The sequence below is a fragment of the Macaca mulatta genome, chromosome 19 (assembly GCF_049350105.2).
Source record: "Macaca mulatta isolate MMU2019108-1 chromosome 19, T2T-MMU8v2.0, whole genome shotgun sequence".
Lineage (NCBI taxonomy): Eukaryota > Metazoa > Chordata > Mammalia > Primates > Cercopithecidae > Macaca > Macaca mulatta.
The window spans coordinates 5,523,320-5,550,966 of record NC_133424.1 but is presented as its reverse complement, the minus strand read 5'-3'; the positions used below and the strand labels follow the sequence as shown (position 1 = coordinate 5,550,966).

General features: G+C 55.8%; 1 protein-coding gene across 50 annotated transcripts in view; it reads left to right on the top strand.

Annotated features, from left to right (window-relative positions):
* DPP9 (dipeptidyl peptidase 9) overlaps positions 1–24,672 on the top strand; it is a 53,042-nt gene extending 28,370 nt beyond the window's left edge. For 12 of the 50 annotated variants that reach the window (XM_077979268.1, XM_077979272.1, XM_015122541.3 and 9 more), the window contains 12 exons: positions 297–397; positions 4,166–4,343; positions 5,229–5,391; positions 7,770–7,849; positions 9,010–9,162; positions 9,827–9,962; positions 13,314–13,459; positions 14,274–14,420; positions 15,578–15,730; positions 16,371–16,513; positions 19,624–19,735; positions 23,241–24,672. In XM_077979268.1, coding sequence (XP_077835394.1) covers positions 297–397; positions 4,166–4,343; positions 5,229–5,391; positions 7,770–7,849; positions 9,010–9,162; positions 9,827–9,962; positions 13,314–13,459; positions 14,274–14,420; positions 15,578–15,730; positions 16,371–16,513; positions 19,624–19,735; positions 23,241–23,333 — 1,605 coding nt within the window. In that variant the 3' untranslated portion in view covers positions 23,334–24,672. Of the gene's footprint in view, positions 1–296; positions 398–4,165; positions 4,344–5,228; positions 5,577–7,769; positions 7,850–9,009; positions 9,163–9,826; positions 9,963–13,313; positions 13,460–14,081; positions 14,511–15,523; positions 15,731–15,882; positions 16,018–16,370; positions 16,538–19,600; positions 19,736–23,240 lie in introns of those variants that run through there. The other 38 variants (XR_003725098.2, XR_013409555.1, XR_013409560.1 and 35 more) reach the window with 24 other exon arrangements.
* Positions 24,673–27,647: the final 2,975 nt, after the last annotated feature.

The window sequence follows — 27,647 nt, the reverse complement described above, 5'->3', positions numbered from 1 at the left end:
GTTGCTTCCCGATTCTCTTCTCCAAATGGCCTCCCTCTGTGTGTCTATGTCCACGTGTCCCCCCGTAAGGACAGCAGTCATGCTGGATCAGGCCTCACCCTCGTCCGCACAACCTTGTCTTAACTCAGTACATTTCCAGTGGCCCCATTTCCAAAGAAGGTCACGTTCTGGGGTTCTGGAGGCTGAGACTCCAGCATCTGAATCTAGGGGGAACATGACGGGACCCTGCGCAGTGGCCTTCTCCTCCGAGCAGCGCCGGGCAGGCCAGGGCATGACCCACACCTGTTTCCCTTCAGATCGTCTCGACCCAGGAGAAGGAGCTGGTGCAGCCGTTCAGCTCGCTGTTCCCGAAGGTGGAGTACATCGCCAGGGCCGGGTGGACCCGGGATGGCAAATAGTGAGTGTCTCCGGCTGGAACCTGAGGAATTCACCTGCGGGGCGTCGGACCCTGAGCAGCCACCGAATCCGCCTCCTGGCCTTTCGTGCCATTCCTTCCATCTGCTCACATGTCTTCCCGCAGTGCCACCGCCAGGACAGGCCTCAGCCCAGTGTCCAAAGGGCCTTCCTGACCTCAGCCAGTCTGAGGATGACACACTGGACTTATGAGTCCCAGTGTTAGTACCACTAGGACACGCTGATCCAGTTACCCAGAGTGTGGAGGAGACCTACAGAGGGGATTTCAGGTGTCCCCAGACCTCAGACTCAGAAAAACTCAGTCACAAAGTAGAGGTGCTCCCCTGTACTCACTCCCCAACCTCCCACCCTTGTCGAGGAGAAAACTCTACCGCTTCCCTAAACGGGGGCCCCAAAACCCAGTGGGCAAAATTCAGCCTCTCCCTGTTTGTGTTTTTTTTTTTTTTGACGGAGACTTGCTCTGTCACCCAGGCTGGAGTGCAATGGCGTGATCTCCGCTCACTGCAACCTCTGCTGCCTGAGTTCAAGCAATTCTCCTGCCTCAGCCTCCCAAGTAGCTGGGATTACAGGCACCTGCCACCACGCCTGGCTAATTTTTGTATTTTTAGTAGAGATGGGGTGTCAGCATCTTGGCCAGGCTGGTCTTGAACTCTTGACCTCGTGATCCACCCGTCTCGGCCTCCCAAAGTGCTGGGATTACAGGTGTGAGCCACCGTGCCCAGCTGTCTGCCTGTTTTTATACATCCCATGAGCTCAAAATGGCAGTTACGCTTCCCCCGCTGTCCCGAGATGGAGTCTTGCTCTGTCGCCCAGGCTGGAGTGCAGTGGCGCAATCTTGGCTCACTGCAAGCTCCGCCTCTCAGGTTCACGCCATTCTCCTGCCTCAGCCTCCTGAGTAGCTGGGACTACAGGCACCTGCCACCACGCCCGGCTAATTTTTTGTATTTTTAGTAGAGACGGGGTTTCACTGTGTTAGCCAGGATAGTCTCAATCCGACCTCGTGATCTGCCTGCCTTGGCCTCCCAAAGTGCTGGGATTACAGACATGAGACACAGTGCCCGGCCGGCAGTTATGCTTTTATTTATTTATTTATTTATTTATTATTATTTGAGATGAAGTCTCACTCTATTGCCCAGGCTGGAATGCAGTGCGATCTCGGTTCACTGCAACTGTCATCTCCTGGGTTCAAGAGACTCTTCTGTCTCAGCCTCCCGAGTAGCTGTGACTACAGGCACCCGCCACCACGCCCGGCTAATTTTTGTATTTTTAGTAGAGACAGAGTTTCACCATGTTGACCAGGCTGGTCTTGAACTCCTGGCCTTAGGTGATTGGCCCGCCTCTGCCGTGGCATTTATGCTTTTAAATGATTGGGGCCAGAAAGGAGGGGATCCACAGAAGATTTTATCACACATGGAAGTGATGTGAAATTCACATCTCAGCGTCCATGCATAAAGTTGTGTTGGCACACAGCCACGCCCACTTGTTTGCAGACTGTCAGTGGCAGAATGGAGTAGCTGTGATAGAAACCATGACCCACCAAGCTGAAAGTATTTCGTATCCGGGCCTGTTTCACAGAAAAACTGCTTCCCCTGCCCTACACACTTGCTAGGCCTCCTTTCCTTTTATATTTTGTGTAAAAATGGGGTCTTGCTCTATGGCCCAGGCTGAAGGGTAGTGGCACAATCATAGCTCACTGCACCCCTGAACTCCTAGGCTCAAGCATTCCCCCGAACTCAGCCTCCTGAGAACTTAGGGTCACAGGCCAGAGCCACCATGCCTGGCTCATAATTTTTTTGTTGTTATTGTTTTTTGTGTTTTTTTTGAGATGGAATCTCACTCTGTCACCCAGGCTGGAGTGCAGTGGCTCGATCTCGGCTCACTGCAAGCTCTGCTTCCCGGGTTCACGCCATTCTCCTGCCTCAGCCTCCCGAGTAGCTGGGACCACAGGCGCCCGCCACCACACCCGGCTAATTTTTTGTATTTTTAGTAGAGACAGGGTCTCACTGTGTTAGCCAGGATGGTCTCGATCTCCTGACCTTGTGATCCGCCTGCCTTGGCCTCCCAAAGTGCTGGGATTACAGGTGTGAGCCACCACGGCCAGCCTTCCAATGGAATGTTAACAATGAATTCTATTATGTGCTGCTTCCATATGTACGTTTGCTAGGACTGTGGGTGTGAGTCACCACGCCCGACTAATATTTTAAATTTTTTTTTTTTTTTTTTTTTGAGATGGAGTCTTGCTCTGTCGCCAGGCTGGAGTGCAACGGCGTGATCTTGGCTCACTGCAACCTCTGACTCCCAGGTTCAAGCAATTTTCCTGCCTCAGCCTCCTGAGTAGCTGGGATTACAGGCACGTACCACCATGCCCAACTAATTTTTTTTTTTTTTTTTTTGAGACGGAGTCTTGCTCTGTTGCCCAGGCTGGAGTGCAGTGGCCGGATCTCAGCTCACTGCAAGCTCCGCCTCCCGGGTTCACGCCATTCTCCTGCCTCAGCCTCCCGAGTAGCTGGGACTACAGGCGCCCGCCACCTCGCCCGGCTAGATTTTTGTAGTTTTTAGTAGAGACGGGGTTTCACTGTGTTAGCCAGGATGGTCTTGATCTCCTGACCTCGTGATCCGCCCGTCTCGGCCTCCCAAAGTGCTGGGATTACAGGCTTGAGCCACTGCGCCCGGCCGCCCAACTAATTTTTGTATTTTTAGTAGGGACGGGGTTTCAGCCATGTTGACCAGGACGGTCTCGAACTCTTGACCTTGTGATCTGCCCACCTCAGCTTCCCAAAGTGCTGGGATTATAGGCGTGAGCCACTGTGCCTGGACTTTTTTTTTCTTTTTTTTTTTGTAGAGACAAGGTCTTGCATGTCGCCCATGCAGGTCTTGAACTTCTGGGCTCAAGCGATCCACCCACCTCAGCCTCTTAAAGTGCTTGGATTGCAGGCCTGAGCCCCGGCACCCGCTCTAGTTAGTATTTTACATCCCTGTGATGCTTCCCTTTGGTTTGGTTTTCTTTGTTCTTTCTTTGTGTGGAGGTGCTTCTTTTCCACGTAGAATTCTGACATCTCCTCTTAAAATAAATTCAAGTTTAAAAATTGTTCATTTAGGCCAGGTGCAGTGGCTCACATCTGTAAACCCAGCACTTTGGGAGGCTGGGGCTGGCATATCATCTGAGGTCAGGAGCTCGAGACCAGCCTGGGCAACATGGTGAAACCCCATCTCTGCTAAAAATACAAAAAATAGCCAGGTGTGGTGGCACGCACCTGTAATCCCAGATACGCAGAAGGCTGAGGCAGGAGAATCGCTTGAACCGGGAATGTGGAGGTTGCAGTGAGCCGAGATTGTGCCACTACACTTCAACCTGGACAAGAGTGAAACTCTGTCTCAAAAAATTAAACACACAAATAAATAAAATAAAGCAAGCGATGAAATAAAGGATAGCAACTGTGGGCGGAGGAGTCAGTGAAGAGGAGAAACTATTACAGCTTCTCCTCGTTTCCACCTCTAAAAGCAGAGAGGCCATTGTTTCCAGAACACTTGGATCATGGAGTCTCATCACCCATCCTGTCCTCCCCTAAGCATGTTCCAGGAAGGAAGCTTGTGGGTGCTGTGGGGTTACTTGGCCAAGTGCAGGTGAAGCCAGAGCAGGAAGCCCAGCCCTAATTCCACACGGGTTTGGACGCTGCGTCCCCAGCTTCTCTCTGCAGGACACTGAGGCTCCCGGCTTCCCTCCCATCTTCCCATCCATCTTCCCCCTCAGTGCCTGGGCCATGTTCCTGGACCGTCCCCAGCAGTGGCTCCAGCTCGTCCTCCTCCCCCCGGCCCTGTTCATCCCAAGCACAGAGAATGAGGAGCAGCGGCTAGCCTCTGCCAGAGCCGTCCCCAGGAATGTCCAGCCGTATGTGGTGTACGAGGAAGTCACCAACGTCTGGATCAATGTAAGCGGGACAAGCGCTAGCTGTGTGTCTGCCTGGGCCCTGAAGTCACACTGCCCCCACCCCTACATCCCAGAAGGCTGAGTGCCAATGATGGGTGGGGTTTGCCCTTATTTGGAGAAGTGAGCTCAGGCCTTGGCCATCCCTGGCTGGCAGGGAAGAGGGTCTGCGGAGCTGGTGAGTCTGGCAGCTATTGGAACCTCTTCCCTCATCTTTTTTTTTTTTTTTTTTTTTTTGAGATAGTCTCGCTCTGTCACCCAGGCTGGAGTGCAGTGGCACAGTCTCGGCTCACTGCAACCTCCGCCTCCCCCCGGCTTCTAGCAATTATCCTGTCTCACAATTATCCTGTCTCAGCCTACCGAGTAGCTGGGATTACAGGCGCATGCCACCACGCCCAGCTAATTTTTTGTATTTTTAGTAGAGATGGAGTTTCACTGTGTTAGCCAGGATGGTCTCGATCTCCTGCCCTTGTGATCCGCCTGCCTCAGCCTCCCAAAGTGCTGGGATTACAGGTGTGAGCCATCGCATCTAGCTTTTTTTTTTAATTTTATTTTTTCCTAATTAGAGACAGGGTTGCTCTGTTGCCCAGACTGGAGTGCAGTGGTACGGTCATAGCTCGCTGCAGCCTCGACCTCCTGGGCTTAAGTGATCCTCCCGCCTCAGCCTCCTGAGTAGCTAGGACTATAAGCCTGCACCACAATGCCTGGCTAATTTATTTATTTATTTTTAGAGGTGGAGTTTACTATGTTGTCCAGGCTGATCTCTCAAACTCCTGGGCTCAAGCAAGTCTCTTGCCCCAGCCTCCCAAACTACCGGGATTACTGGTGTGAGCCACCATGCCCAGCCACCCACACCTTCTGACGCATCTTCTTTCCCCTTTCCGGACAGGTTCATGACATCTTCTATCCCTTCCCCCAATCAGAGGGAGAGGACGAGCTCTGCTTTCTCCGCGCCAATGAGTGCAAGACCGGCTTCTGCCATTTGTACAAAGTCACCGCCGTTTTAAAATCCCAGGGCTACGATTGGAGTGAGCCCTTCAGCCCCAGGGAAGGTAAGCAGAGCATGACGAATGCTGTCGACTCTGTCCCGGGACAGGACAGAGCTCCCAAGGGTCCCGTCTGGATAGAGAGGCGGGGTGGTCCAGGAGCCAGGCCCAGGCTCTTCCAGGTTAGAGCAGGGACACCATGGACGCCAGGGCCGGGTGGTTCTCTGGGGTGGGGCCTTCCTGTGCGCTGAGTGGCGTCCTTGGCCTCCACCCACTACATGCCAGGAGCACCTCCAGTTGTGACAATAACAGATGTCCCTAGATGTGGTCCGGTGCCCTCTGAGGGCAGAGCCCACACAGCAACCAAGGCGTCCCCCAACACAGAGGACAGAGACCCCAGGGAGCGAGGCATCCGGGAGTGCAGGAGCTGAGGGGCGAAGGAGCCAGGGATGGGCGATGCCGTAGGCTGCCGCAGAGCTGAGTACAATGTGGACCGAGGAGTGACAACTGCCTCACGCCAGCATCAGGGTCCTCCTGGGTGGGATGCAGCCAGTGCAGACTGGCTGAGCATCTTGAAGGGGAGCTGTCTTCGGCTCATTGGTGTTTTGCTTTCTGTCTGTCTGGCTTAGCCACCACCACCTGGCATTGGGATTTCATGTACATGCTCGTTTTGCCCCCTATGGGAAAATGGGCCGGCCTGAGCACTCACGTTTCAAATGTGGTCTCAAGTAGAGCCAGCCACAGCTGCCACTTTCCAGGGGCACAGACCCTCCAGGCTGCTGCAGTGTCACCAGGGACCCCTGGCCTGTGAGGTGTGCACACCAGATTTCCCAGCACCCTGCTCAACCCCCAGCACACACCATGCATCTCCTAGACGGCAGGTGCATGGCAAGGAGGTGACCCCAAGTGACGTTGCATCAGAAGGAACACGTCAGGACGCAGGCAGGAGCCTGGGTCTTGGGGCTGGGTGGGAACCCCTGTTCTCCCCAGGTCCCAATGCTACAAGTAACCCCACCCAGACCTCTACGCCAGGGAAACCACGTCTACCCTCCCGTGCTGTTCATCCCTCCTGACAGACACGTTTCCAACAGCTTGTTTAGACCTAAAAGGTTAAGAAAGGACAGTGAGCCCTCAGTTACAAACCGTCTCAGTGTGTTTCTGCTGCATGCCATGATACGCCCCGCACTGTCATTCTTTACCTGCTGAAAATTCAAATGTGAGGTCAACCCTCCTACCCCCACAAAAGACAATAATAAAACCAGCGGAGCCCCGGTCTCTAGCCCTAGCGTTCACCAGCGTCTTGTTCCAGCCGGGGTCGTGGCTCACACCTGGAATCCCAGCACTTTGGGAGGCCGAGGTGGGAGGATCGCTTGAGCCCAGGAGTTTAAGGCCAGCCTGGGCAACATAGTTAAACCCTGTCTCTACCCCCTCGCTCCCCCAAAAAAGTCGGCCAGGCGCAGTGACTCATGCCTGTAATCCCAGCAATTTGGGAGGCTGAGGCAGGTGGATCACCTGAGGTCAGGAGTTGGAGACCAGCTTGACCAACATGGTGAAACCCCGTCTCTACTAAAAATACAAAGTCTAGCTGGGCATGGTGGCAGGCGCCTATAATCCCAGCTACTTGGGAGGCTGAGGCAGGAGAATCACTTGAACCCAGGAGATGGAGGTTGCAGTGAGCCGAAATTGTGCCATTGCACTCCAGCCTGGGCGACAAGAGCAAGACTTCATCTTAAAAAAAAAAAAAAAAGTCTGGTTCTACAAAGTCCTAATGTGTCCTAAGAGGTCATAGGCCCAGTTGGCTCCACCCCCCACCCCCCCACCCCTGTGCCGCACACACGTCATGTGGCCTTTGGAGGGTTCTAAAATTGGGAAATTCCAATGAAAATCCAGACTCCTGGTTTCTCTTCCTGTTCCTTTTTTTTTTTTTTTTTTGAGACGGGTTCTTGCTCTGTCACCCAGGCTGGAGTGGCAGTGGTGTGATCATAGCTCACCACAGCCTCAACCTCCTGGGCTCAAGCAGTCCTCCCAACTCAATCTCCCAAGTAGCTTGGACCACAGACACACGTCACCATGCCTGACTAATTTTTTTTTTTTTTTTTTTGAGAGACAGGGTCTCACTATGTTGCCCAGGCTGGTCTCAAACTCCTGACCTCAAGCAATCCTCCTGCGTCGGCCTCCCAAAGTGCTGGGATTACACTAGTGAGCCAGGGGCCTCCTGGTTTCTCGTGGGAAACACCGGGCCTGCCATCCACATGGCAGGAACAGGCCCTGCAGGCCTCCTCTCCTGTCTGGCAGGTCTGACGCAGTGGCCTGTGCTGGTGTCTTGAGTTCACGGCAACCCAGGGTTTCAGTGGCTCCATGGCGAGTCTCCTCGGGTGGAATTTGGCCTGGGTGCCTGCATCACCTCCCAGGCCCCTTCACCTCCCTTCTTTCTTGCCTTCTAGATGAATTTAAGTGCCCCATTAAGGAAGAGATTGCTCTGACCAGCGGTGAATGGGAGGTTTTGGCGAGGCACGGCTCCAAGGTACCAGGGTCTGCTTGCAGCCTTCCCCTGATCCACACATGTGTGTTTTACACACATACACTCACACATACATTCTCACACACACGCACACACACACTCACACATATTCATTCTCACACACATGCACACACACACTCACGTGCGTGCACACGCACACAGACCTGTGAGGACCCTGCTTTACAGCACTTTGCAGGCCTCAGCAGTGTCTACCGTACACACAAGCCAACCATTTCATCACCTCCCGTCTCATCTTGAACGTTGTGCCATTCATGTGCTTTATCCTTTCACGCTGAAATTAAGGAAAACATTGGAAGCCTTTTAGAAATCATGAAAGAGGAAGCGTGTCCTCTGCAGGCCTTCTGGGGCCATGCGTCCAGCTGCCCTGTTGTGGGGCGCGATGCTCCCTGCACTGGAAGCCCGTGCCCCGCTGTCCCGGGAGACCACTTACCCTCAGTTTCCTCACGTCCTGGGGTCCCTAGTCACCCCAGGCTCCAGCTGCCTCCACCGGCCTCTCAGGCCCTGGGCACGGGGCGATGCCCTCTCCTCCCTTGGGGCTCGGAGGCCTCCTGGCTCCTTCCCAGGCATCAGCCAAAGCCTGCTCGCTCCCGGGCAGTAGCAGTTGTTTTGAGGCCATTCGTGTCCCAGCGCAGGTGAAGGAGGGGCCCCGCTGCTCCACGTAGTGCAGGCTGTCCTCCTGCTCCTCCAGGAGATGCCACTACTGGGGCTTCCCACAGGAAGGCAGGGCCTTGCCACTTCTGAACCCAAGCACCTGGGTTAGAGGAATGGCTGACCAGGCTGGGGACTGCTGGGTTCCCCTGAGCCTCTCTCTTGGGCACGGTGCCCTCCCTGGCCTTCCCACCTGGCTCGGCGGGCCCTCCCAATTCAAGCCCAGAGAGAGTCGTCTGGGGGTGGAGTTCAGGCCCCAGGTCCCACCTGAGGATGCGCAGTTCCCAGCTCGACCAGGGGCTGCTCCCAGCCCTCGGGGCCAGATAAGGGCATCTTTCAGGGACAGTTCACCTCCAGCCCTAAAGCAGGCTTGGGAGAGAACGGCGTGCGTCCCCAGTCCGAGGAACATGGGACCCACTCCTGTGGGGCATGGAGAGGGGCGTGGGCCCAGGGGCATCTGGGATGCACCACGAGGACCTCCTGTCCCCCTGCAGATCTGGGTCAACGAGGAGACCAAGCTGGTGTACTTCCAGGGCACCAAGGACACGCCGCTGGAGCACCACCTCTACGTGGTCAGCTATGAGGCGGCTGGGGAGATCGTGCGCCTCACCACGCCCGGCTTCTCCCACAGCTGCTCCATGAGCCAGGTGGGTACCGCCCAGCCTCACAGCACTGCCCTGTGCCTGTCCAACAGCTCCCAGCCAGAGCAGTCCCTGATGGCCAGGCACAGCACTCAGGGCCACTCTCATGGTTTTGCATTCTCATAGCTGCCTTGGGGCAGGTGGTGCCCACCCCTGCCTCCTGGGTAAGACAAGGAAGGGAGTGAATTGCCCACTGCTACCCCCAGGCTAGTAAGTGGTGGAGCCCCCCCAGTGCCTGTCCACTGAGCCTGGGCCCTGCCGCTCTGTGTGCAGTGGGATATGGCCCTTAGCCTCTCAGAACATTCTAGAATGTCTGGTGGTGGCCATGCAGAGGGCCACCCCTAGTCTAGGGCATGAGTCGGCTGCAGTTTGCCAGCTGTGGAACCAGCAAGTGTGTAGGCCTGGGCAGCGGCAGAGCCCTCGGCAGATCCAGGGCGTTGGTGACTGTCCACGGGCCCCTGGCTGGGGGACAGACTCCTGGCCTCAGTTTCCTGCTCTGCAGAATGGGGCGACGGCAGTGGTGCCCGCCTTGCAGCAGTGGGTGGAGATTTGAGGTTTCATGACAGGATGGGGGCGGGTAGGACGGAAGCTGCCCGGGATTTGCGGTAGGCACCCAGTGGAAAGGGGATAGCAGCATCCCGTAGAGCTCATCGCCCCATTCCACCCCCAGAACTTCGACATGTTCGTCAGCCACTACAGCAGCGTGAGCACACCACCCTGCGTGCACGTCTACAAGCTGAGCGGCCCCGACGACGACCCCCTGCACAAGCAGCCCCGCTTCTGGGCCAGCATGATGGAGGCAGCCAGTGAGTAGCCCCTGCCCCACCCCACGGGAGCCTCCGCTCACCCGGCTGTAAAACCGGACAAGGGCCCCATGCTGCGGGAAGAGGCAGAGGCCTGGAGCTGGCCTGCTTGGCCTCGCACAGCACCCAGGCCCCTCTCAGGCATCGGGAACTTGTCATAGGACATAAGCAGCAGCCCCTGCCGTCTGAGACAGCCCTGGTCCGAGCTGCAGTAAAGGGCTGCCCTGCACAGAACCCGGCAGGGATGCAGCTCCATGTGCCAGCCCCCTGCCAAAACAGTAACCAGTGACACAGACCCCGTCACTGGGAGCTCCCAGGGTAGTGGGCAGGTGACAAGTAAACATCTTCATCAGCCAGCGCAGTGGCTCCTGCCTGTAATCCCAGTGCTTTCGAGGCCAAGGCAGGAGGATTGCTTGAGCCTAAGAGTTTGAGACCAGCCTGAGCAACACAGCAAGAACCCCCCCGCTCTACAAAAATGTTAAAAATTAGCTGGGTGTAGTAGTGTGCACCCGTAGTCCTAACTACTCAGGAGACTGAGGTGGGGGGATCGTTTGAGCCCAGAAGTTGGAGGCTGCAGTGAGCTGTGATTGTACCACTGCACTCCAGCCTGGGCAACAGAGCAAGACCCTGACTCTTAAAAAAATTAAAAATTAAAAACATTTTGGGCCAGGCGCAGTGGCTCACGCCTGTAATCCTAGCACTTTGGGAGGCTGAGGCGGGCAGATCACGAGATCAGGAGATTGAGACCATCCTGGCTAACACGGTGAAACCTCGTCTCTACTAAAAATACAAAAAATACAAAAAATTAGCCGGGCGTGGTGGCGGGCGCCTGTAGTCTCAACTACTCAGGAGGCTGAGGCAGGAGAATGGCATGAACCCGGGAGGCAGAGGTTGCGGTGAGTTGAGATCACTCCACCGCACTCCAGCCTGGGTGACAGAGCGAGACTCCATCTCAAAGAAAACCAAAAAACATTTTGAACAGTGGCGTTCCATACAGGGGTGGCCGGGATGCCAGAGTCCACCCACACTGCTTTGAAACCCGCCGTGGTTATCAGGCTTTCCACTTCACCTCCTCCAGAACCCTGGAGTCCTGGCCACAGCCGCACGCAGAGGGCCCTTTACGGTGTCCCGGCCCCAGAGACTGCCGCTTACAGCAGCACCTGCTCAGAGTCGACACTCCGAGGCCTTTATCAGGAAAAGGAGCAAAGGGTCAGTCACAGGGGGGCCTCAGAAAATGAGACAACCTGACACCTTGCCCAGAACCTGGAGGTTGGCCAGGACCCTGCATTGGTGACTCCGGGTTCCAGTGCTGGCTCCATCACACACATCAGCGTATCACTATGAAGTGTTTCTTTATCAACGAAACTGTATATACAGAGTGCAGGATGAAAACCAGTGGGTCAGCACACTGCCAGGCTCTCAGGCATCACTCAGTACAAGGACAATCCACCGTGGCCCGTCTCTGCTGTGTTGGTGGGCTTCCAGAACATTCTAGACACAACGAGTTTCCAGCATATGCTGGGTATTATGTGGGCTGGAAAGCATTTTGTGATGCCCTCACCCCCTGAGCAGAAACAGATCCCAGGCCTCCCTCCACAGCCCAGTCCTCCCGCTCCTGTCCACACCGACACGGCCAGGAGCTGGGGCCCTGGCTTCAGATGAAGAGATGGGGGCCAGGGAGGGGAAGGGGCTCAGCAGGGCAGCCAGCCTAGCAGTGGGGGCAGAGACCAGAACCCCAGTGCCCTGAGGATCGAGGCACTGTTTCCCAAAACTCCCAATCTGTACCACGTTTGAAGACTGCTTGTACTAGGAGCAGGCCGACTGCTGTCAAATCCAGCCACGTGCAGTCCCTCTGTGTGGTCTGTGGCCACATAGCACTACTGCAACAGATGACATAGAGACACGGCACAGAGTGTGTGCCCTGCCACGCCCAGTTCCCAGAGCCCAATATATTTGCTATCTGGCCCTCCACAGTAAACTTCTGCTACCCGTAGACCTGTAGTACCCTTTACTCATCTTCCTATAAATTGCCCCACCAAAATTTACCTACATACATTTATTTAAAGAAAAAACTGGGCCAGGTGCAGTGCCTCACGCCTGTAATCCCAGCACTTTGGGAGGCCAAGGTGGGCGGGTCACCTGAGGTCAGGAGTTCGATGGCTGGCTGTGGTGGCTCACGTCTATAATCCCAGCACTTTGGGAGACCAAGGTGGGTGGATCACCTAAGGACAGAATTTCAAGACCAACCTGGCCAATACGGTGAAACCCCATCTCTACTAAAATACAAAAATTAGCCAAGCGTGGTGGCGAGCACATGTAATCCCAGCTATTGGAGAAGCTGAGGCAGGAGAATTGCTCAAACCCGGAAGGTGCAGGTTGCAGTGAGCTGAGATCATGCCACTGCACTCTAGCCTGGGTGACAGAATGAGAATCCATCTCAACAACAACAACAACAACAACAACAAAAAAAAAAAAAAAAAAAAACAAGCAATTCGAGACAAGTTAGGCCAACATGATAAAACCCTCTCTCTACTAAAAATACAAAAAAATTAGCCGGGCGTGGTGCCATGCGCCTATAATCCTACCTACTCAGGAGGCTGAGGCAGGAGAATCGCTTGAACCCAGGAGGTGGAGGTTGCAGTGAGCCGAGATCCCAAGACTTTGTCTTGAAAACAAAAAGAAAAAGAGGGCCAGGCATTGTGGCTCACACCTGTAATCCTAGCACTTCGGGAGGCTGAGGCGGGTGGATCACGAGGTCAAGAGATCGAGACCATCCTGGCCAACATGGTGAAACCCCGTCTCTACTAAAAATACAAAAAAATTAGCCGGGCATGGTGGTGTGTGCCTGTAGTCCCAGCTACTCGGGAGGCTGAGGCAGAAGAATCGCTTGAACCCGGGAGGCAGAGGTTACAGTGAGCTGAGATCACGCCACTGTACTCCAGCCTGGCAACAGACTCTGTCTCAAAAAATAAATAAAGAGAAAAAACATAAAAATAAAAAAAATTAAAAAAAAAAAAAAGAAAAACCCCCACCATCCTAATTGGACAACCACTGTTGCTTTGCAAAAATAGCAGTGACCCTACTCAGGAGGCCGAGGTGGGAGGATCGCTTGAGGCCAGGAAGTTGAGACCAGCCTGGGCAACAGGGAGATGAGACCCCATCTCTACAAAAACTGTACAAATCTTATTTTAATTTAAAAAAAATGTTTTTTTTTCAATTATCAACTCTCGGGAAGCCCAGGAAAAGAGGAGGTGCTTTGGTCCACCCTCCGAGGCTTGGGGTGGGCAGGAGAACAAGCGTGTCGGCCAGATGTGGCTTCCCTGGGCAGCCAGATAGCCACCCTGTCTCCCGCAGGCTGCCCCCCGGATTACGTGCCTCCAGAGATCTTCCACTTCCACACGCGCTCAGACGTGCGGCTCTACGGCATGATCTACAAGCCCCACGCCTTGCAGCCAGGGAAGAAGCACCCCACCGTCCTCTTTGTGTATGGAGGCCCCCAGGTGGGTGCACACCTGCTCCCCAAGGCCCCCACCCCACCATCCACCTGAGGACTCCCCATCCCCACTCAAGCGCCAGCCATAGAAGGGTCAACCAGAGGAGGCTCCCTGGCCACCTGCCTCGTGCTCCAGCCCATCCCGCCTGCCCTGACTACACAGGGTCCTCGGAGCCCCTTACTCTCCTGCCTCTGTGCCCGTTTGCATGCTCCCCACCCTGCCCGGATGGCCTCCCCTTACCCCTCCACCTGCTGACTCCCCTGTTCCTCTGGGAAGCCCCCTAGTCTCCAGGTTAGAGGTGGCCATGGGCCCTGGGCCCAATTCCTGGAGCAGGGGTCAGGAGCAGGCAGCAGATTGGCAGGTGGACCATCTCAGGCACACATCTTACCCAGAGCAGCTCTGTTCCCCTAGAGGATACGGGGCGATGTCTGGGGACTTTGTGGTTCATCACCACTGGGAGTTCCCCTGGCCCAGAGTGGCTGCTCAGCACCCCGCAGCGCCCAGGTGGCCCCACCTGAGAGTGAGCCACCCCACTGTCCATCGTGCCAGAGTGGTGGTTCCAGGCAGGACTGGGGCAGTGGCCCAGCTGAGAAGGAGCCTGACAGCGGCCTTCCCTTCTCCCAAGCAGGGTCCCAAGTGTGGGCCCCTCGCGCCTTGTCACTCCCAGGTGTCCATCCAGAGCCTCCAGGGCACAGGTGCCTTCATTAGGCTCCAAGGTCTCAGCCTGGCCCGGCCCAGTCCCCAGCCTGCCGGCATCTCCCCTGCTCAGCCTGTCCTGCCCGGCATCTCCTGCTGTACTGCTGGCCTCACCTCCCCACAGGTGCAGCTGGTGAATAACTCCTTCAAAGGCATCAAGTACTTGCGGCTCAACACGCTGGCCTCCCTGGGCTATGCCGTGGTCGTGATTGACGGCAGGGGCTCCTGTCAGCGGGGGCTTCGGTTCGAAGGGGCCCTGAAAAACCAAATGGTAATAACTCCTCCCTGTTGCTCTGGGTCCCTCCGGTCTTGGGAAGGGAGCCCTGGGCCGTGTGGGTGTGGGGCGTGGGGGGGCTCTGGAGTACCCCCCGCAGAAGGGTACTTCTGGCTGGGGCGACGCAGGCTCAATGAGACGACCTTTTACAACAAAAGGGGACGTATGCTTTGCTGCTCAGCTCTGGGCTGTGCCCTGCAAGGACAGAGGCATCCGTCCATCCTGCCCGGTGCCTGAGCACACAGAACCCAAGAGGCTGCAACCCAGATGCAGCCAGACACCGCAGGCCGGGCCGGGTCCGCAGGAAGTCCCCAGGGCGGGGCTGGCCAGGGCCAGTGGCCGTGGAAGTTGTGCCGACAGTGGTGATGACGACGGTGGTGATGGCGACCATCTCAGCCCCTTTGCGCTGCTGGAACAAAGCCCCACAGCCTGGGGATTTATAAAGAATGAAAGTGTCTCAGTTCTGGAGGCTGGGAGGTCCAAGGCCAAGGCAGGGCTGTGTCGGGGAGGGCTGTTCCCAGGAGGACGCTTGGTTGGCACACCTTCCAGAGGGGCCCTGTGCTGCCTCCTACACGGCAGAGGGGTTGCGAGGGGCGGAAAAGGCGTGCCCTGCCTCCATCAGGCCTGTTTATAAGGGACCCTCATCCCATTCACATGAGTGGGCCCCATGGCTCAGTCACTTAAAGGCCGCAGTGGGGATCTCAGCACGGACTTCAGAGGGGACGCCAGCATTGAAACCGTGGCAGTGGCGGTGGTGGGATGTGGCTGGTAGTGACGACGGCGACGGCACCAGCCATTCTTTGTGCCCTTGCACATGCCTGGGCACCCCCGTCTTTTTCTTCCTCGTGCCCTCTGGAAAATGGGTCCTCTTCCTGTTAATGTCCCTGTATTAGGGATGGGCAAACTGAGGCCCTGAGAGGAGACGTGGCTCCTAGAGCCACTCACCTGGGAGGTGGCAGAGCAGGGTGGCTGCTGGATCTGTCCAGCCACCCAGATAGCGGGCAGGGTTGGCAAGGCGTGGAGGGACAGGGGGTTTCCAGTGAGCCACTTTTCATCCAACAAGGAGAGATGCCCTGAAAGGAGCAGAGTTGTCACTGCAGGGGAGGGGCACACCGGGAGGAGGCCACTGAGAGGTGCCCGGCTTCATCCCTCAGGGCCAGGTGGAGATCGAGGACCAGGTGGAGGGCCTGCAGTTCGTGGCGGAGAAGTATGGCTTCATCGACCTGAGCCGAGTTGCCATCCATGGCTGGTCCTACGGGGGCTTCCTCTCGCTCATGGGGCTAATCCACAAGCCCCAGGTGTTCAAGGTGAGTCCCACCCCTGGCCGGCCTCAGCCGCGCCCCTCCCCGCCCCCTTCCCCAACTACGCCGCGTTTGCCCACCGCCCGCGCCACCCGGAGCCCACCCCCCGGGGAGGCGCCTCGGCAGGGGCCTTGCCACGTGGCTGTTTCTCCCCGCAGCAGCCCCACGGGGCCGAGCCCCCCTCCTCATTGCCCGCCACCGCCGACCGCAGGATGGCATCCGGCTGCACAAAACCCCGCCAGCAGCTCTCTGTGGGAGGCTGAGCCCGGGACCCCGGCCTCGGATGGGCAGAGGTGGGGCATGGTGTGCAGAGCGGCGGGGGGGCCCCAGGCCGGCGGCAGTCAGGGCACTGCGGGGCGGCGGCGATGAGGAGGAGGAGGAGGCAGACGGGCAGTGGGACCCGGCCCTCTGCGGCGGCGGGGAGGGGCCGCACCTGCCCGCCTGTGGCACCCTGCCCAACCCTGAGCCACGCACCGTCCACAGGGGCCACGCGGTCTGAGGGCCCCTCCCTTGCCAGTCCCGTGTGCATGAGCGCTCCTCACGGGCTCCAGGGCGGCCTCGGGACAGCGGCTGATGCTGGCTCTAGGACCCGACGCCTGTTTCTCTCTCTCTCCCTCTGCCCCCATCTGTCTGCTGTGTCCCTCAGGTGGCCATCGCGGGCGCCCCAGTCACCGTCTGGATGGCCTATGACACAGGGTACACTGAGCGCTACATGGACGTCCCCGAGAACAACCAGCATGGCTATGAGGCCGGTTCCGTGGCCCTGCACGTGGAGAAGCTGCCTAACGAGTAAGGCCGCTGCCCTGCCCTGCGGTCCTCCCTGGGGCTTCTGCACCTCGGCACCTGCTGTCTCCATCAGGTGTCTCCTGCCCCAGCCAGCCCCACCCCGGGAGCCTCAGGCCATGCTCCCACCTCTGCCCTGCGCTCCTGTGGTGGTGTCTGCCTGCATGTGCCTCACAGTCCCCTCCTGCCCACCTTGCAGGAAGGGGCACCTGGGGATGCTTGTCTGGGGAACGAGGCTCCCAGCCCTGCCCTGGGGAAGATGAGGGAATTCGAGTCACTGCTTTTCACAGGCAGGCATCCCCCACTCCCCTGCACTGCATCCTGCACGGGGCCCCATCACAGCCTCTGTCTTGTGCTTCTGGACATAGACGTCCACAGGGCCAGGGACCAGCTCAGATGTCCCATTTTGTGCTTTTAACATGGGTCTTATTCTCTGATGGAGAGAAAACAGTGTTCCCATTTTCTGGCACGTCTCCAGAAAATGTTCCCTGGAGTCCCATGCAGTCACCTGGAGGGTTAAAAATCTGCCTGGGCACGGGCCAGGTGCGGTGGCTCACGCCTGTAATCCCAACACTTTGGGAGGCCGAGGCGGGTGGATCACGAGGTCAGGAGATTGAGACCATCCTGGCTAACACAATGAAACCCCATCTCTATTAAAAATACAAAAAGTTAGCCGGGCGTGGTGGTGGGCGCCTGTAGTCCTGGCTACACGGGAGGATGAGGCAGGAAGATGGCATGACCCCAGGAGGCGGAGCATGCAGCGAGTCAAGATAGTGCCACTGCACTCCAGCCTGGGCAACAGAGCAAGACTCCGACTCAAAAAAAAAAAAGAATCTGCCTGGGTAGTTTGGGAGGCCAAGGCAGGAGGATCGCTTAAGGTAGGAGTTCGAGACCAGCCTGGCCAACATGGTGAAACCCCAGCTCTACAAAAAAACATAAAAAATTAGCCAAGTGTGGTGGCACATGCCTGTAATGCCAGCTACTCAGAAGGCTGAGGCAGGAGAATCGCTTGAACCCGGCAGGTGGAGTTTGTAGTGAGCCAACATCACGCCACTGCACTCCAGCCTGGGCGACAGAGAGAAACTGTCTCAAAAACAATAATAATAACAATAGGCCAGGCACGGTGGCTCGCATCTGTAATCACAGCACTTTGGGAGGCTGAGGTGGGTGGATTGCTTGAGGTCAGGTGTTCAAGACCAGCCTAACCAACACGGTGAAAACCCATCTCTACTAAAAGTATAAAAATTAGCCAGGTGTGGTGACACACACCTGTAATCCCAGCTACTCAGGAGGCCGAGGCAGGAGAATCGCTTGAACCTGGAAGGGTAAGGTCGCAGTGAGCTGAGATCACCCCACTGCACTCCAGCCTGGGCAACAGAGCGAGACTCTGTCTCAAAAAATAATAATTTATTGTGGTAAAGTTCACAGAACCTAAAAGTCACCTGAAAGCAGCCCTCGGTGCATTTGCAGTGTTGTGTGGCTGCTCCCTGGCTCCAGAACCTTTCCAGTACTCCAGCGTCAGACCCTGCTCCCATTCCTTAGCAGTCACTCCCCGTCCCGGGACAGCCACCAATCTGTGCTCTGTCTCAATGGGTTTATAAGTTCAGTTAATTTGGATGAATGTAAACTGGAATTTCAACAGCGACGTGTGGCCACTGGCTCCCATATCGGACAGGAAGGGCTAGGGCAGCCGATTCTGGTGAGGCCACATGTTGGCCTCACCAGTAGCCCAGGCCATACTCCAGACCACAGAAAGCAGCAGACCTAGGTGGGTTTTTGTTTTGTTTTGTTGAGAGAGTCTCACTCTGTTGTTTGGGCTGGAGTGCAATGGCTTAATCTCAGCTCACTACAACCTCCACCTCCCGGGTTCAAGCAATTCTCGTGCCTCAGCCTCCTGAGTAGCTGGAATTACAGGCATGCACCACCACACTCAGCTAATTTTTGTATCTTTAGTAGAGACAGGGTTTCACCATGTTGCCCAGGCTGGTCTTGAACTCCTGGCCTCAAGTGACCCACCTGCCTTGGCCTCCCAAAGTGTGAGCCACCGTGCCCAGCATTTTTTTTTTTTTTTTTTTTAATCATAGCTCATTTTGCACCCTCCCAGGGTTCAGGTGATCCTCCTGCCTTAGGCTCAGCTGGACCACAGGTGTGCACCACCATGCCTGGCTAACTTTTAAATTTTTTTTTTTTTTTTTTTTTTTTGAGATGGAGTCTCGCTCTGTCACCCAGGCTGGAGTGCAGTGGCCAGATCTCAGCTCACTGCAAGCTCCGCCTCCTGGGTTCACTCCATTCTCCTGCCTCAGCCTCCCGAGTAGCTGGGACTACAGGCGCCTGCCACCTCGCCCAGCTAAGTTTTTGTATTTTTAGTAGAGACGGGGTTTCACTGTGTTACCCAGGATGGTCTCGATCTCCTGACCTCGTGATCCGCCCGTCTCGGCCTCCCAAAGTGCTGGGATTACAGGCTTGAGCCACCGCGCCCGGCCCTTTTAAATATTTTTGTAGAGACAAGGTTTTGCCATGTTGCCCAAGCTGGTCTCAAACACCTGGACTCAAGCAATCTACCCAGCTTGGCCTCCCAAAGTACTGGGATTACAGGCATGAGGCACTGCACCCGGCCTGGGGTTTTATTTTTATTTTGTTTTTTCAATTTAATTTAGAGATGGGGTCTTGCTCTGTCACCCAGGCTGGAGTGCAGTGGTATGATCATAGCTCACTGTAGCCTCCACCTCCTGGGCTCAAGTGATCCTCCCACGTCAGCCAGCCGAGTAGCTGGACTACAGGCGTGTACCGCTACTGAATCTTTTTTTTTTTTTTTTTTTTTGGAGACGCAGTCTTGATCTGTCGCCCAGGCTGGAGTGCAGTGGCGCGATCTCAGCACACTGCAACCTCTGCCTCCCAGGCTCAAGCAGTTCTCCTGCCTCAGCCTCCCAAGTAGCTGGGATTTCAGGCACCTGCCACCATACCTGGCTAATTTTTTTAAAATATATTTTTAGTAGAGACGGGGTTTCACCATGTTGGCCAGACTGGTCTCAAACTCCTGACCTTGTGATCAGTTAGTTCCCTTCCTACCCCGCAGACAATCCCTGGCTTCAGACCCTTACCCCTCTGTTTACCAGGCCCAACCGCCTGCTCATCCTCCATGGCTTCCTGGACGAAAACGTGCACTTTTTCCACACAAACTTCCTCGTCTCCCAATTGATCCGAGCAGGGAAACCTTACCAGCTCCAGGTGGGTGGCCCTTGGGGGCTTCGGCCCCTCCCCGAGCCGACAGAGCCCTGGAAGTGGGGGGTGGGGTGGGGCGGGGCGGGGTGGCTTCCCACTGTGATCAGGGGTTCCCTGGGGGATCTGGGGCTCCCAGCCCCCCACCCCACTGCCCCATGCCCCCGCCCTCCCAGCTCCCGGGGCCATTGATGGATCAGTCCTGTCTTGACAGCTCAGGGTTCCGCCTGCCTTCGGTGCTGGGAGCACGGGGTCGGGGGCTGCCACACCCACCCCTGCTCCGGGCCTAATGGAGGGAGGAACCCTTACCGAAATTGCCCCACAGACGGTCTTTATTTGAAACTGAGAAATTGCGTAGAAGAAACCGCTGGGTGCTGAAGGCCCTAGTAGGCTCCTTACTAAGGGGCTGGGGCCAAGCATTCCTTGAGGAGGCAGCAGTGAAGGGTGTTAGAGTGAGTGGAGCCAGCCAGGCTTGGGGGACCGAGCGGGAGGAGAGTGGGGGGAGTGGGGGGAGCCTCGGCAGCAACGTGGGGCTCAGTCTAGGTGGGCGGGGCTTCTGCGCTAAGGGGTGGGCATGGGTTATGGGCGGGGCCTCTGGCGAGGGGGGTGGGGCTTCTGCAGAGGGACGGGGCCTCAGTATTGCGGTGGGTGGGGCTTCTGCAGTAAATGGTTGGGCTTGATGTGAGGAAGGGCCTCTGTAGTGAAGAGGGTGGGGCTCGGTCGGGGAGCAGGGCCTCAGTGGTGAGGAGGGTGGGGCTTCCACTGTAGAGATGGGGGGCCTCAGTGAGGAGGGTGGGGCTTCTGCTCTAGAGGGGCGGGGCCCCGGTGGGGGTTGGGCTTCGGCTGGATTTCCATCTGAAGGTGATGGGAGGTGTCCCGGCCCTGTGAGCAGAGTATAGAGTGGGGCGGCTTGCCGTTTGACCCACATTTCTCTGGCTGCTTTGTGGACGGCCTGTGGGGGACAGTGGGATGTGGTCCATAGTTGTTCCAGCAGGAGATTCGGGAGGTATCTTGGAGGCAAGAGGGCCAGGTTTTATTATACCTGTGGACTGCAGACAATTTCTGCTTCCTGGGCGCCTCGGCATGCTCTGTCCGGTGGGGAGCGCCCTGTTGCCTTTCAACAGAGTCGGGAAATGGGGCTGCAGAGCAGGAGGGAGGCAGAGCCGCCTTGTGGTGTGATGAGCTGATCTCTTGGCAGTACCCTCCACCAACACCCTACATCCCAAGCAGCCCCGGGGATGATGTCAGGCAGGGCTGGAATAGAACTTCAGATGTCTCTTCCCAGCCTGAGACCCGAGCCCACTGCCCTCCCAGGGGCCAGGTAGCTGGGATAGCATTTACTCTTACACCTCGTTTCTGCATCTTTGAAACGGACATGATAACTCGGCCTCCTCGGAGGCTGCTCGGGCCAAAGTCTGTCAGAAAAGCATTCAGGCTGGGCGCGGTGGTTCACGCCTGTAATTCCAGCACTTTGGGAGGCCGAGGCGGGTGGATCACTTGAGACCAGGAGTTTGACACCAGCCTGGCCAACATGGCAAAACCCCGTCTCTACTAAAAATACAAAAATTAGTCGAGTGTGGTGGTGGGCGCCTGTAATCCCAGCTACTCTGGAGGCTGAGACAGGAGAATCGCTTGAACCTGGGAGGCAGAGGTTGCAGTGAGCCGAGATCGCGCCACTGTACTCCAGCCTGGGCAGCAGAGCGAGATTCCATCTCCAAAAAAAAAAAAAGAAAAAAGAAAAGAAAAGCATTCAGCACGCAGGGTGGGCCCCAGGTCCTGTCTCACTGCCTCCCCACAGGAAGTGGAACGTGAGATGAGACAGGCCGTGGGGTGGGCACATGGCATTGTGTGGGACAGATAGAGTGCACTTCACCTTCTGTTTCAAAGACCTCAAAACATCTGGACCAGGTGGCTGGCGGCCCCAGGCCCTCTTTGTGCACAAATCACATTTGTCACATGCCGGGCCTTGGGCTTGGTTTGGAAGCTCACTGGGGAGCCAGACAGCCCCTCTCTCTGCCCTCTTAGGCCAAAAGGAAAAAGTAACCAGGCAGCTGGGACCCAGAGTGGCATAAAGGCATGGGCACAACATGTGCATATGGCTGGTGGCAAGGGCAGTAGAGTCTGCCCCAGGGAGTGCCAGTGCCTGGGCTGGGGAAGGAGTGGGCCCTTGAGGTACCTGGGGCAGCAGGACCTGGAAGCTGCTCTTGATGTCAGACTGGCAAGTCCTTGCAGAGGTCTAGGTTGGGGATGGTGTCATCAAACTCGTGATTCATCCAGGGATGGATTAAAGAAGGCAAGAGTAGGCCAGGCGCGGTGGCTCAAGCCTGTAATCCCAGCACTTTGGGAGGCCGAGACGGGCGGATCACGAGGTCACAAGATCAAGACCATCCTAGCTAACATGGTGAAACCCCGTCTCTACTAAAAAAATACAAAAAACTAGCCGGGCGAGGTGGCGGGCGCCTGTAGTCCCAGCTACTCCAAAGGCTGAGGCAGGAGAATGGCATGAACCCAGGAGGCGGAGCTTGCAGTGAGCTGAGATCTGGCCACTGCACTCCAGCCTGGGCAACAGAGCAAGACTCCGTCTCAAAAAAAAAAAAAAAAAAAAAAAAAAAAAAAAAAAGAAGGCAAGAGTAGAGGAGGGGAAACCAGTGGGTGGCTTGGTGCATTCCCAGGGTGATGGGCAAGGGTGGGGGCCAGGAGCCTAGAGAGGAGGGTGTGGTTCAGAAACCCATCTCACTGGCAGGAGGTGGTATAGATGGGCCACCTGCCCCTGCTGCCAACCAGTCCCAGAGTTCTTTGTGGAGAACCTGGGGTTATTTTCATGCCTTGGTCCTACCAACCCCTAGGGGGCAGTGGGGAGCTATAGGGGTTGTCCATCAGTGCCCCCAGAGCCCTCGTTCATGGCCAGAGGCAGGACCTGCACCCACTGTGTGGATCCACCCCCGGGCCTGGTGTTGGCTGGGCCAGGTCTCAGGAGCCTGGGGAGTTCCGTCTCCCTGCCTGCCTCTTGGCTTGATCCCCCCTTGGGTGCTAAGAGGACCCAGAAAACACTTCACAAATCCTCAGAGACAGCTGTCCTAAGGCCCAGAGCTAGTCACATGCCTTTTGGAAAGTGGAAATGGCGCGAGACCAGGGCACCAGATGTTCCTGAAGTTTGAAGCCTCAGCCACCTCACCCACAGAGATGAGCTGCTCACCCGTCAGCAGGTTTGGGGGAAAGAGGCACACGGTTTCTTGCTAAATCTTTGCTCTGTGCAAGCGCATACTGCAAGGTGTTTGTAAACTTTGTCTTACCAAACCTTCCCAAAGAGTCTGTGAGGTCTGGATTCACCCCATTTTTGAGAGGGGCTCAGAGTGACACTGCAAGTCAACAGCCGAGGTGGGATTCAAACCCAGATCCGTGGGCCTCAGAGCACCTGGGCACTCCTGGATCCCCTGAGCCAGAATAAGGGAGGAGCCTAGGACGAGGAGGGGTCCGGCCACGTCCCCCAGCCCTGCCTCCTGTCTTCCCACAGATCTACCCCAACGAGAGACACAGTATTCGCTGCCCCGAGTCGGGCGAGCACTATGAAGTCACGTTGCTGCACTTTCTACAGGAATACCTCTGAGCCTGCCCGCCGGGAGCCGCCACATCACAGCACAAGTGGCTGCAGCCTCCGCGGGGACCAGGCAGAAGGGACTGAGTGGCCCGCGGGCCCCAATGAGGCACCTTGTCCCGCCCCGTGCTGGCCAGCTCCAAGGAGCCGCTGCCTTCACCGCCCCGACGCCTTTTATCCTTTTTAAAATGCTCCTGGGTTTTATGTCCGCTGCTTCTTGGTTGCCGAGATAGAGAGATGGTGGTCTCGGGCCAGCCCCTCCTCTCCCCGCCTTCTGGGAGGAGGAGGTCACACGCTGATAGGCACTGGAGAGGCCAGAAGAGACTCAGAGGAGCGGGCTGCCCTCCACCCGGGGCTCCCTGTGACCTCTCGGTCCCCTGGCCCGGCCAGCCACCGTCCCCAGCACCCAAGCATGCAATTGCCTGTCCCCCCTGCCAGCCTTCCCAATTCATGTTTGTGTTTTGTTTGAGGGGATATTTTTCATAATTATTTAAAAGACAGGCCGGGCGCGGTGGCTCACGTCTGTAATCCCAGCACTTTGGGAGGCTGAGGCGGGCGGATCACCTGAGGTCGGGAGTTCAAGACCAGCCTGACCAAGATGGGGAAACCCTGTCTCTACTAAAAATACAAAAAATTAGCCGGGCGTGGTGGCTCACGCCTGTAATCCCAGCTACTCGGGAGGCTGAGGCAGGAGAATCGCTTGAACCTAGAAGGCTGAGGTTGCGGTGAGCCAAGATTGCGTCATTGCACTCCAGCCTGGGCAACAAAAGCGAAACTCCGTCTCACAATAAATAAAAAACAGAAGACAGAAAGCAAGGGGTGCCTAAATCGAGACTCGGGGTCCACACCAGGCAGTGGGGTTGCAACCCAGCACCTGGTAGGCTCCATTTCTTCCCAAGCCCGAGCAGAGAGTCATGCGGGCCCCACATGAGGAGCAGCCAGGGCCCACAGGGGGCACCACCTGTGGACAGCCCTCCTGTCCCCAAGCTTTCAGGCAGGCACTGAAACGCACCGAACTTCTACGCTCTGCTGGTCAGTGGCGGCTGTCCCCTCCCCAGCCCAGCCGCCCGGCCACATGTGTCTGCCTGGCCCGTACACACCGGGGGTTCCGGGGTTGGGAGCTGAACCATCCCCACCTCAGGGTTATATTTCCTCCTCCCTTTCCCTCCCCGCCAAGAGCTCTGCCGGGGCGGGCAAAAAAAAAGTAAAAAGAAAAGAAAAAAAAAAAAAAAAAAACAGAAACAAACCACCTCTACATATTATGGAAAGAAAATATTTTTGTCGATTCTTATTCTTTTATAATTATGCGTGGAAGAAGTAGACACATTAAACGATTCCAGATGGAAACATGTCACCTGCCTGAGGTTCCTTCTAAGTCCTGGGGCTCCTGAGTGGGAGGGGCTTCCAGGGGGCAACAGACAAGACACAGCAGAAGGGTACTGCCATCTTCAAGCACTGCGGGGGTGCTGGGGCTGCCTGGGCACCATGCCCTGATCAGACTGACCCAAAGAGGATGGCCCCAGCCACCTGATGAGGGTAGTCCTGTCCTCGCTGGTCTAGGAAGGTCTACCGGTCTCCAGGGACTCAGCTCTGGCTGTCATGTGTGGCCTGGTCTGACCCCCCGGGCCCAAATTGCAGCATCCTCCATGCTGGATCCTCACCTGGCTGACGCCTCCTTTTCTACCTGAGACTCTGCACCCTGAGAACCATGACAAGCCAAGGACCTCCTCACATTGTCCCAACAGCCAAGACACCCAGGGGGACCCTGTTGGCAATGCGTGGGGCATCTGGGCTCCGTTTCTAACAGCAGGGATGGACTGCCCTGCTTGATCCACTTGCTCCATCCTTTGGAAATTTCCACTTAAAAAAAAAAAAGTGGGCTTAAAAAAACATACAAGGCTGAACGCGGTGGCCCACACCTGTAATCCCAGCACTTTTGGATGCCAAGGTGGGTGGATTCCAGCCTGGGCGACAGAGCAAGACCATGTCTCAAAAAAAAAAAAAAAAAAAATGAAAAATCTGATATTCGTGTGATCGAATCTTGTCCTTTAGGTGACAGATTTCATGTCATGATTAGTGGGATCTGTGGAATAATTTGCTGTTTGCTCCTCTGTCACCCAGGCAGGAATGCAGTGGTATAATCACAGCTTACTGCAACCTCGACCTCCTGGGCTCAAGTGATCCTCCCACCTTGGCCTCCCAAAGTGTTGAGAAGTGTTGAGATTACAAGAGCCACTGTGCCCAGCCTTGTTTTCTTTTTCTGTTTTTTTGTTTTTTCTTTTGACACAGGGTTTCACTCTGTCACCCAGGCTGGAGTGCAGTGGTGTGATCTTGGCTCACTGCAACCTCTGCTTCCATGGCTCAAGTGATCCTCTGGCCTCAGCCTCCCAAGTAAGTGGGACTACAGGCACAAGCCATCATGCCCAGCTAATGTTTTTGTATTTTTTATAGGGACGGTGTCTTGCCAGCTTGACCAGGCAGTTTTTAAAATCCTGAGCTCAAAGTGATCTGCCTCCCAAAGTACTGGGGCCAGCCTTGTTTTTCTTTTAATCCTTTTAGTGTGATGATTTGTGGTGGGTGGGGGAAACTTGGGGCTGAAACCTTTCTGGAAAGAACACACACAGGCATGCACACACATACACACAACCTGCCTGGGTTCAGCAGCGGACTCCCAACAGCTCACAACTGAAATTCCTTGTTAGCAGCAGAGCTTGGCTATGCATCGAATCCTTCATGGTGACAGGCTGAAAGCCGAACACCGTGGTAAGGTAATGGGAACTCCATCAGTGGAACCGTGCTGTGTCACTCACCTAAGGAGCAGGGCTGCACTGTGCTTGTCCAGTTTATGGAGACAGTGTCTCATGGGTCTGGAACAGACAGCTGCATGAAGGAAGAGATTTGTTTGTTTATTTTATTTTATTATTTTTTTTGAGACGGAGTCTCGCTCTGCCGCCCAGGCTGGAGTGCAGTGGCCGGATCTCAGCTCACTACAAGCTCCGCCTCCCGGGTTCACGCCATTCTCCTGCCTCAGCCTCCCGAGTAGCTGGGACTACAGGCGCCCACAACCGCGCCCGGCTAATTTTTTTGTATTTTTAGTAGAGACGGGGTTTCACCATGGTCTCGATCTCCTGACCTTGTGATCCGCCCGCCTCGGCCTCCCAAAGTGCTGGGATTACAGGCGTGAGCCACCGCGCCCGGCTCTGTTTATTTATTAAGATGAAGTCTTACTCTGTCACCCAGACTGGAGTGTAGTGGCATGATCTCAGCTCACTGTAACCTCTGCCTCCCGGGTTGAAGAGATTCTCCTGTCCCAACCTCCCAAGTAGCTGGGATTACAGGCGACCACCACTATGCCTAGCTATCTTTAAAATATATATATATATATATATATGAGAAATATATAGGAATGGGGTCTCACTATGTTGCCCAGACTGGTCTAGAACTCCTGAGGTCAAGCAATCCACCTACCTTGGCCTCCCAAAGGGTTGGAATTACAGGCATGAACTCCCGTAACGCCTGGCCAAGAAATTTCCTAACGCAAGCAGGTATCCCAATTTAGAACAGGCTGCCACTGCAGAAAGGCAACTGGCTTGGACTTCTGTCATTGGCAGAGGAGTCAGCCTCCACTGGGATCCTTCTCACCTCCCTGGGGCTCAGCTATGGAGTAGAGTGATTTACTTCCTCGAAGGGTGCATTATAACCCATCTTAGGAGTCATCTCTGATGTTTTCTCTCTGGATTCTGTCTTTTTGCCAGTTGGGAAGAACTGGAAACACCAGTTTAATTCTTGACCCTCCAGACCTGGCCACTGGTGTTTTCTTAAAATGTTAAGGCGTCTGTAATCAAAGAATGACTTCCCAAAACTTGGGATCTAATGATAGCAACAGCTAGAATATATAATTCTTAGTTGATTCGTCCTGGTGTGGGAACTTCATTCCCTCACTTAATCCTCCCAACAACTCCTTGAGGTAGGGATTATTTTCTTTTTAACTTTTTATTTTGAAATAATTTTAGCCTCCCAAAAAACCTGCAGAAACTGTAGGGTTTCCTAACACGCTTCATCCAACTGCCCCTAATGTGAACATCGTCTGTAACCCTAGGACAAGCCAGTTTATCAAAGCCAGGAAGTGAACACCCACATAATCCTATTAACAAATACACAGGGCCGGGCGCGGTGGCTCAAGCCTGTAACCCCAGCACTTTGGGAGGCCGAGGCGGGCGGATCACAAGGTCAGGAGATCGAGACCACAGTGAAACCCCGTCTCTACTAAAAATACAAAAAATTAGCCGGGCGCGGTGGCGGGCGCCTGTAGTCCCAGCTACTCAG